This window comes from Olea europaea, chromosome 1 (assembly GCF_002742605.1).
Source record: "Olea europaea var. sylvestris chromosome 1, O_europaea_v1, whole genome shotgun sequence".
NCBI classification, from domain to species: Eukaryota; Viridiplantae; Streptophyta; class Magnoliopsida; order Lamiales; family Oleaceae; genus Olea; species Olea europaea.
This window is the reverse complement of record NC_036237.1, coordinates 27,832,769-27,843,676: the sequence shown is the minus strand read 5'-3', so window position 1 is coordinate 27,843,676 and position 10,908 is coordinate 27,832,769. Positions and strand designations below refer to the sequence as shown.

Here is a 10,908-nt window from a genome sequence, read left to right as displayed (position 1 = left end):
ACGCCGAAATAAGTATAATGATGGTGACAAAGCCTAGGCAAGAGTTGAACTCTATGTCCTTAAGTCGAATTTGCCCCGCAACGGTGCCTACGGATTTCGGCAATCGACTCCCAAGATACAACGGCTACACTTGTGTTTGTAGCACTCCAAAACACAAGTACAACGAACCAAATGTAGGCTTATGTACTCCAAAGATGAAATGAAAGAAAATCAAAATAAATGAAATGATTTTGATTTTGGATAGAAGAGAGGATGAGAGACGTTTTTGCATATCAAACTGTGAGGAATAGGACACCCAAAGGGTCCTATTTATAGACCATGAAAGGGTGTGGACGAAATGGTTGAGGCCAAACCATGCACCCTTTCCAAACAATGCACCTTTATGAAAAGGTGTCTATTCACTAATGGTTGAGGCCTTTTTCGTAATTTCTCATTCATCCGATATTGGTTTTCGAAATGCCAAATATACCCTTCAATACATGCAGGTCGATCCCCGTTTGTGCGCCCCGAAGCGGCGAAGTGGCAAACAATTTTGCCTAAACGGATTGAGTCGAGATTTTGAGTATTTGGCCGAAGTCGATACGAACTTTAATCGATTTTCAATTCTCGATTTATTTAACCAATATCCAACACTTTCTTCCCGACCTATTTGATTTCACAAGATCTAGTTTCGTTCAAATAACGGATTCTACAAATGGAACCTAACCATACATGTCCTCCGATTCCATAAAACTATTTTCTTCCCTAAGCGGATTCGGAATTGAAGGAAATAAGAATCAAGAGATTTCGGAAAAGATTCATCAAAATTATTCTTAACAAAATGTTGAAAAGGCAATTATCTCGCTGCGGTTACCATTATCCTTCTTGTGGTGACTAATCTTGCATGTGCTCTTAAGAAAATGAATTTGTCCATTTTTCGGGGTCTCAAAGGGCGTAGAAACATATAAGAACTCTTTAATGGAAATGGAAAAGAGATGTAACTCCAGTTCTTTCGGAATCGCTATTCAATCCTATTTCCGATAGGGGCAGTTGACAATTTAATCCAATTTTGACCATTATTTTCATATCCATAATAGTGCGAAAAAGGGAAGGTGCGGTGACGGGGAGGGGGAGGGGGTTTTGGAAATGGAGATTGCGGAGAGAGAACCAGACGAATTGATTTTTTTCTTTGCTGCAATTGGTTTTATATCTCTGTTTGGTTATATTGCTAATGACCTTTTTGTTTAATATTGTTTTTATTGTATTTCACGTGCCAACTTAGCAATTTCAGATGCCTGTTTTTAAATCTGATTGAGTAGCAATAAAATCATCACGAACTAGATAAGTGTATGTCTCTCCTGTAGCGAACGTCTCATTTTTCGATGATTAACAACTTAAATTGATATGTGATCTTTTAAGAGGTAATGGTGCCACTGTTGTACTTTTCAATATAACTTGTAATTTTATTTCATTTAGGGAATGAATTACAAGAACCAAGTAGTCATTCCATTATTTCCATTTCCATATGCATTGATGGGAGTTAAGAGCAAAGGAATTTTCGACTGTCCTACAAGTCCCAAAGAAGAAAGTGTAGGCAAGAGCAGCTATCCAGTGATTACCAACGATCGCATTTTGATATGGAGTATGTTTAGCTTCAATCAAAGCAACAATGAACTTTCGTTTTACCGATCAAAAAGAACAAAACAATGAACTTTTGTTTGAAATATATGAAGTGAAAAAGAATCTATTCAATCAACAATCTTCTACCGTGTAAGAATGTGATTGAAAATGAATTTAAAAAATAAAGAATGGTTCTAATGATAATCATTCAGGGTAGTTGAGTTTAAACTTGTTGGTAGTTGTTTTCGCCGTAGCATCGCTACTTATTTTCAATAGATTCTGATACATAAAGCTTCAGTTTTTAGGTCCTAGGAATAAATGTCGTGTAACCCTTTGTAGTCTATATGCCAAGTAATTTATTCTTCCCGTGCCCACTTCCTCGAGGAATCATTGAATGATTTGATGTTCGGCTAAAGCATAGAAAGAAAGGTAACACTCCTAAACATAAATATCAGCCTTCGGCAGATGTCTCAAATATGAATAAACATAACACCAAGGCAGAAGATTGAAATAGACTACGCGCATGAATAGCAAGAGAGACATAGGCTCACACCCCTAAAAATGAATTTCCTTTCTGGCAATCTACGATCATAAAACTTCTCTCTACCTCCGCTCTTGACTGGTCACTACTGCTAGCCACATATTTTCCATTTCTACAGAACCACCAAAGTAAATGAAACATAAAGAACAAAACCGAAGGACGGACAGATACTGATGGACGATACTTTTCCCAGACCCTGGACAGGATGCAGAAAGTTTAAGGATACATCGAGATCTGCGTTATCTACATTAAATATCACTTTAAATCAATCGATCTCTCCTTCCTCCGGATCATTGGGAGCATCAGGAGTGCTTTTGGGCTCACCTTCTTCTTCCTCTTCATCGTCCATCTTCATGTATAATCCAAGTTGCTCCAGTGGATTACTACTGGCCTGAAATTTGAAACTTCCAAGACCATTTTGGGAGTGTTCAGGGCTTGTCTCCTCGATTAAGCTTTGTAAATGCTCATCCGGAGCAGCTCTGAACATTTCTAAATCTTCCATAAACTGACTATTCTCATTGATATCAACTGTCTTCTCCATCTGTAGTCGAGATCATATTCATGCCATCATTAGCAAGGAATACTCAGTTTTCAACCTATTTTTGTCATGATGAATGTGCTCTCTAATTTTACCTTCAGCAGAGCCTGACGTGCAGCTTCCCTTTCAAGTTCTCTCTGCCTTCTGGCTTCTGCTGCAGCTTCTATTTCGGCTTTTCTACGAGCTTCTTCTGCAGCCTTGGCTTCAGCTTGCAAACGAGCTTTCTCTGAAAGCACATTCAAACGTGAACAATTAACCAATAATATGCCAGTTTTAAGCATCAAGATACATGCACTAGCCATATATTCAAATCGTCAAGAAACACAGACCTTCTTTTCTCCGTCGTTCAAGCTCTTCCATTTCCAGCCTCAACTTCTCGGGATCCTGCTTTTCACCCTAAATTTTTTTTGTTGAGGTCCGTTACTAGACAACACAAAGTGAACGCAATCAAGTAGGACGAAGTTTGGTAATAATTTAAAATTCCACGCACCTTTTCAAGGGTATTCTCTTGAGCTTTGATTATAATATCAGCAAATCGACTTCTCAACAAAGCTGCTCGGTACAGCTTTTCAGGGGAGACTTGCCTCTCAGGTGGAGCACTCTCCCCTAAAATGTTACATCATGCCGGTAAGATGACGCTTCATAACTAATACCACACATTTTCTTCATTACTTTTCACCACTTACCCTCTTCAGGAATGTTAGGCTCAACAGAGACGAAGTTGGACAGGGACTGTTGCTCAGCATGGCCATCCAAGGACTCTGCAGTGAACTTGGAATGTGTTATAATATACAACAGCAGCCAGTAAAAAACTAGTTCATTACAGCCATAAAGTCCAGACCTCCAGTATCTAGACCACCCATATCATCTTTCTTCTGCTCCAAATTCAATTCAGAAACTAATGTTTCCTGCCATTGGAAAGAAACGGAACATATGCTAAATTCTACCTTCAAGCTAAAATTTTTAGAAGCAAGTGGTACCTTTTTAATATTTTCAAGGACCATAGCTCAGGAGGAGAAAAAGGTTTCAAATGCACAGCATACCTTTGCAGTACCTCCAGGAACTGAACCTTGAACGTTATCCGATTCACCATCGGCAAAACTTCTCACATCTGAATCTCAGTAAATAGCACCAAATCAAAATAAAATATAGGTTTCTATGAATGTTCATCAAAATTATCTAGGGTTGCACCAGACCACAGACTAACTGAAGTTACATGACCATAGAGTTTAACTAATTAAGCAAAAGATTACAATGTCAACATTTCAGTCTACTACCACAGATCACAGTTCCAGTCTTAAATGCAACATAGAGGACAACGAACAACAAAAGAGCTCTCACATAAACAGAATCAGTCATCAACAATGCAGTCCCGATATCCTTTGAGATTTATAATTCAGCTTTCAGAAGTAAGCGCATGTTGAGCCAATTGAAAACAGAACTTTTAGTACTCATAAATGCTCAATGTGCGTCCTTCCGATAAACAATCCGAGATTCGAAGAGAAGATAAAGGTGACCAACAAAAAATATAAAAAGTAGAATAACACTCAATATTATCCATCAAGAAAGATATTTCCACACCAGTGTTTTACTCAAATAAAGATAGAAAGGAACTTCAGCACAAGTTCCAAATTTGGGTAAACAGCAACTACCAACTTAACCAACTCGATCGCAACAAGTAATAAGCCCCCACAAATGCTGGTCAAAACACATCAAAATGCAAGTTTGGCATTTGGCGAGCTTACATCATTTATGAAGACAGGTGTTTCACCTATCTTGTGGGCACACCAAATGGAAAAATAAGTTAAAAAGAGGAATGTTTTCATATAACAAACCATTGAACAACTTGAGCATACAGTTAAAGCAATAAGCCAATCAAATCATACCAAAATATAAGTGAGGTTTTTAAGTATGAACTAGCTAAATAAGGAGTAGAGTTACTCAAGAGTCCTAGGTAAAAGCATTCAAAGTTGTATAATATCTATTTAAAACATGGATAGGACAAAATTTATGTCGATAAATAAAGCCACTTTTTTTTACCACAAATGGATGAGGCAAATTTCTTAATTGTCAAGCAAAATGCATGCATGCATGCAAAGATGGTGGCAAAATTAGTTTTCCCCTTCTCCAGCAAGATGACAACTAAATGTGTAGAGAATTCCATGCATGCAAGAAAGGTTGCCAATTTTGACTTCTCTTTTTCTGCCAACTTCCAACCACTTGACAACCAAGATTTTAGCAGAAATCTCCAACCATTTTCTTTGACATGAAAGCGGTGGAATGTCCAGCTAATGACCAGTCAAATTACAACCTTTTATCTTGACTTTTGTAAGCAACTGAGGTGGAAATTGTTTACAAAAAGCGGACAATAGTTGAAGAGAAGATAGCAGTGTATGGAGAGGGAAAATTGAGAGAAAATATTCTTTTAGTAGAGAAAAAATTATTGTTTTCTCCTAGGTATTTTCTACTCGTGTTTCTCCTAATTACAAGAGAGATTAATTGTTATTATCTCCTTATATTTAGAGAGTGTATTGTAATTCTCCTACTATATGAAATCCTCCTATACTTGCCTGTGGACGTAACTTAAATTGGATAAACCACGTAAATACTTATGTCCATTTTTTAGCTGTGTTTTCTCAATTCCACTATTTGTCAGTCAAACTCAATCCACGCTTCTTCACAATAGTGGAGAAGGGGAAACCAATTTTGCCACCACCTTTGCATGCATGCATGCATCTTGCTTGACAATTAAAAAATTGCCTTATCCATTTGTGGTCAAAGAAAGTGGCTTTATTTAGCAACAATTTATTCACTATATCACCTCAAAAAATGAAAAATAGTAGAGATATAAACTGATTTAAGTTTATTAAGGTTGGAATCTCGGCGATGTGATCACAGGAATAAGAGGACGGCATCCCTATGGGGATATCAATCAGGGGTGTATATTTTATGCTTCAAGAAATAAATTTAAAAAAAAATAGCAAGATGTCTAATAAATGGACGAAGATAGATAAAGTGCCTATTTACAAAAAAGAGAGAGAATCATAATTGGATAAAGTATGAAAGTATTAACCTCACGCAGTGGAAATCTATTAAAATGAGGTTGATTTAAGCGTAAATTTAAATTGGAATGTAATTTAAGGTACTCAGGAAACCGGCTTGATTTTACGTCAGATGGATCACAAATCGTTTGACTTGCCAAGTTAAGGATAATCTACATTTTCAAAAAAAACCTGGAACCTAAAAATGAAAAGGGACGTCAAATCTATCTTGTTATACAGAATAATCCAATGAATCTAAATACTCAGGCAAATATTGAAGTTAATTTTTCCTCTTTTCTCATTTTACTCTTCCTGGTGCTTATACATATTCAATGACAGTGTCAACAATGCAGCAACTCCTGTCTTCAAAACCAAAAGATTTACTATTTATGTTGTTGGGATTTTCAAGAAAAAGACGTCTCTACAGAGAGCTGTTAGAGAACACTGGGATTAGACAGCTGTTCACCAGCCACAATTACTAACAGTTCATGTCAACTTGGAAACTCCGATTCTGGAATTTTAAGATCATGTTTTCTGTACCAATCGGCTTTAAATTGAACTAGCAACGGAAGGAATGAAATCATGAGAATGTGAGAACATACTTTAACCCAAGGGAAAGAGAAAAACCTATGCACAAATATTATATATGCCAAAAATAATTAAAAATGAATCTCAAATAAAAAGTAGCTAAAAAATTTGAACATAAAGTACATGCAAGGAAGTGGCAAATATCAAATATGCAGAAACAACACAGATTTGAGCATGAAAAGGAGCCCAATCAAAACAAAGAAAAGGAAATTTAACGCTATTCTAACATAAAGAAGCAAAAGACTAAAACGTCCAGATTGATAACTAATGCTGCTCCTTGACCAATATTTATATTTTTTCAATATTATAATAGGATATTCAGTTGGGAAGTGGGCTTCAACATAGTTGCTTAAAGAATGCGGTATATGGTTATGTTATTTACGTTGATCTCAATATCTCACATGCCAATGAACCTATGCACTATCTCAGCTTCCTTGGAAAGCCAAAAGTGGAGAAAATTGAACCTTCTTTTCATACAATAATACAAGCCGAAACTCTTAAACGCAAGAGGTATGTTGTTTCTTCTTACATTTTTTATCTAGCTTCAAACTTTAAAAACTCTATTTTCATTATTAGATCAAGTAGTGCATAACCATGAAGTTTGATAATTTTCAGTCGAAGTGAGGTCTTGGGAAAGCTCATCCTGTTACCATGGAACAGAGAACATTCAATAGTTCAAGTCAAACCCCCATAATCCATTTACCCAACAATTCATCAAAAAATTGAACAAAACTCCAATGAGATGATACATTATCTATATATGCATCAAGTAGTTGCAAGTAAATGTTACAACCGTAATTCGTTTTAGCTGGAAAAAGATACATGCGAATGACCTTTCTCATGGTGAGATCAGAATGAAATAGCAATTCCCACTCCTCTAACCTTTAACACTACATTCTCCTGGATAAAATCCAGTTCCACCAGTGTACCTTACAAAAATACTGCGAGAAATCGTCAAATTAGCGTACAATTGTTTCAGAACTTTCAGCTCCAATGCTTAAATGAAGGAAGAACAGAGGGTTACTGATGCCCAAAGATTGGCAGACACAAGGGGTTTCGGAACATGAAGGGTACAAGGCAGCTTCTTTTTGGAGGACTCGGAATGATCAGTAAAAACATAATATTCTGGATTCAGGCATATAGAAAGACAAAAAGAGTTTGGTGCCCATGGGCAGTGAAAACTTGCAGTCCACGACGTCCAACATCTACAAGCATGCTAGGGAGTGATTATAAGTCGTGAGTCCTATAGAATTTGAGGACAATGAGTGGGTAATAGTTTTGGGGCCTACAAACTATAAGGATAAAAAGCAGGTTTGACCAGCTTAAATAATAATTTAAGCTTTGCCTATAACACCAATATAGATCATAACCAATATAGATACAGACCCTTAATTGAACATTCATATGCTTCAGATCTTAGAAATAAAAATTTAAAGAGAAAGTTCATAGTAGCACGAACCACTGGATGAGGAACCTGACCCACTACTGGAGCTACTTGAACTACTGCATTTCCTGTTCCTTTCGGTAATGTCCTCAGTTTCCAAGGCAGGGAAACTTAAGATAGGAGGATCAATCCCACCGATATCTTCATCCTCGTGAGCTGGTTCCTTGTCTGCTAAAGTGTTTACAAGACGAGGTGAAAGTAGTCAATAATCAAAGCAAGCCCTAAGTGACAACCAACAACTACTTCAAAGAACTTATTCTTCAATTTGCAACTTTATCTGTAGAAAGAAAGATTACCCTTGCAAGGTTCCACAGATGAATTGCTCAATCCTGAGTCATTTCGAATCTGCAGCAAGATGCAATGAGGTACATGATATATATATACATAGAGAACTTTAAAGATGACATGAGCGCACGAGGATCCATTCAAATAAGTACCTCCATTTCACATGGCACAGCTGTTGCTTGATTTTTTTGCTTTTCCAGTAGATACTCATCCAACAGCCTTCGTAGTGTGAAAAGAGTATCATCGCCGAGAGTGTCAATATCAATTTCAATCTCATCCTCACTCACTTGATTCCCATTCAAACTACTCTCTTTCAAAAAATCAATAATATTGTCAGGTAATTCTGCCAGTAAGGTCTCTAATTCTCTGCCCAGTCTTTGCTTCTCGACATCACTCATAGCATGCTTAACTGATTTTTGCTTGACCTTGTTTTCAGCTGATATACTTTTCTGCTTTTTAGTAGCAGGCATAGAAGAGGCAGTTTCAGCTTCTATAATAACGCTTGATCTTGAAGGTTGGGATTCATCTGCCATTATGGGAATCTTCTTCTCAATTGGTTTCCATCTCACTTCAAAGAACTTTTTCATTGTCTCTGCCATTAAATGGACATCATTTCCACGCGGGTTGTAAGTCAATGCATTTTCGAATGTGAGCCTCACATCCGCAGCAAACCCCATCGGACTGGAATATCCACCCGAATGTAACTTTTTTTTTATTGTGCCCAAATCCATTGGATGCTTAATAACATTGAAGTAATCTGGAATATTCAATTTTACAGTATCAACAGGTTCATTGAAGACCCAACCATACTGATGTGCCATCAACCGATTTAGCAATGTCTCGCACTGTTTCATCATCATCACAAAATTGGTATTCCGTGGCAGCCCCTGCTTCACAGATCCTGTATGCCTACCTTCTACAACCCCACCTTTTGTGCGAGGCCCATTTCTTCCCAGAGGAAACTTTTTCTTCCCTGGTGCTGCAGTCATTTTATTTATAGACATAGGATAACTTTCCACAGCAATGGGTCTTTTTAGTCCTTCACTATAGCTATGTATGTCACTAGGAGGTGAAGACCTCATAGCATTTGAGCCCATTGAAGCTATCTTTGTCTGAAGCATCTTAACTTGTGCAAGCTCCTTTTTCAACTTCATCTCCAAATCCCTCCTCTCCAATTGCGACATCTCAGAAAGAGACATCACCTTAATTGGTACATTAAAGCTATCATAATCATTAACATTTAAGCTAATACACTTTCTTTTTGGATCATACAAATCCTCCAAAGCTGCCATTTCAGTGTTAACTCTAACCGCACTTCCAAAACCTTCAGATTCAGCCACTGTCTCAACCGCATGCCTATAATCTGGCACAAAACCAGAAGAATAGCCCTTTGAAACTTTCCGGGTTTTCCCCATAGTAACAGATACTCCAGTGTCCGAGCACTTATTCAATTCCCTCCGTTCAGTGTACTCTATAGGAATAGTTGGAGCCATGAATTAAACTCCCGAGTTCTGCACATATTAACCTTCTTTTAATTCAAACCCAATTATCTGCTATTAACAGCCCAAACTTTCAAAAGATTCCAAAATATATATCTTTTCTGTGTATCCAATAAAAAATAATGATGTCCACGTTTCCAAATCTTAATTACAACACCAACATAATTGCGATATTTTATTTTTCCCACTCAACTCAGAGCTGAATTCTACCAGAATTTCAATTCAATTAAAAAAAAAAAAAAACAAAACCCTAACTTCAACAATCATTCTATTAATATCTAAATTTTTTTTTTTTTCCGATTCCAAAGATGGGAGCAATATCCGAACCGGCAAACCCTAGATTGAATCCAAAGCTCCCAAACACAAGACTGGACAGGAAACGGTAAAATTACAAGACTAAACCTAGAGAATGCACCATAAGAATCCAATACAAAACCTGGATCTCAATACGTGGTGCGGGTTGGGTTCGGGTGATGGGAATTGGTTGATGGGACCGACCCGTCACAATAGTGAAACCCTAAAGATGTAAAAAATCGCGAAACCTATGGATACAAAATATATAGTTGCTTGTATAGAGAGAGAAAGTTTAAGAGAGTACTTACGCTGAGCAATTAGAGCTTCGCTGGATCGCCGCTACTTAAAGGCGAGACACCGTCAAGCCCGCGATCTCAAACAACTCCTGCCCGCCCACTTCGTGGTATTTAATCGGACGGCTCCTATTCTTTTGCTTTTTCAACAATCAGATCTGCATCTAACGGCTGTCAGTGATTCGATTAATTGACAATTATTCTATAAATTATATAATTTATTTCCGTTTAATTCGCTGATTAGAGGAAAAAGACCAATCGCAAGTGGTGTGAAGATATCACACGTACGGTATCGCACTGTTAGTGTCACAGCTTCGTAAAACTGGAGCGAGTTTTGTAAGTACATTGATATACTTACGAAGAGGAGATTAATTTAAAATAAGCACGTGGTTTTTTATTGACTTTTACTCGCTTCACACGCGACTATTTGAACGGGCTTTCTAGATGATACTTGATTGGGCTTTTTAATAGTGAAAATTACACCAAATCCTGTCCTTTAAGTTTCATTTTCAAAAATTAAATTTAAAAGTTATTTGAACAAAAATCAGACAATAATAATTTTTTAATTTTAAATAATAATATTCTATAATTAAATTAATCTAACTAATTACACACCCCTATCTCCCCTCATCACATTTCACTTACCAAACCTCGTTCTTTTATCTCTCGCTTCTCTCCCCATATCCTCTCCCTTCTCTCCCTTTATCATACCAACACAACCCTCCAACGACGGCACTAACCACGATCATCCAGCGACAACATTGTCGTTACTACATTCATCCGTCG

The 10,908-nt window shown here is 37.2% G+C and overlaps 1 protein-coding gene across 2 annotated transcripts; it reads right to left on the bottom strand.

Annotated features, from left to right (window-relative positions):
• Window positions 1-2,019: 2,019 nt before the first annotated feature.
• On the bottom strand, window positions 2,020-10,259 carry LOC111399479 (transcription factor GTE10-like). Of its 2 annotated transcripts, XM_023026795.1 has the most exons (11): window positions 10,138-10,259; window positions 8,189-9,547; window positions 8,048-8,096; window positions 7,767-7,922; window positions 3,722-3,789; window positions 3,520-3,586; window positions 3,365-3,439; window positions 3,169-3,284; window positions 3,008-3,074; window positions 2,774-2,904; window positions 2,020-2,681 (listed from the first exon to the last, which is right to left on the bottom strand). In XM_023026795.1, the coding sequence occupies exons 2-11, from the start codon at window positions 9,527-9,529 to the stop codon at window positions 2,406-2,408; spliced, it is 2,346 nt and encodes a 781-aa protein (XP_022882563.1). In that variant the 5' UTR covers window positions 9,530-9,547; window positions 10,138-10,259; the 3' UTR covers window positions 2,020-2,405. The 2 variants fall into 2 exon arrangements, with proteins under 2 accessions (XP_022882563.1, XP_022882574.1); XM_023026806.1 differs by lacking the exon at window positions 10,138-10,259 and having other exon boundaries at window positions 7,767-7,919; window positions 8,189-10,131.
• Between the last annotated feature and the right edge of the window lie 649 nt (window positions 10,260-10,908).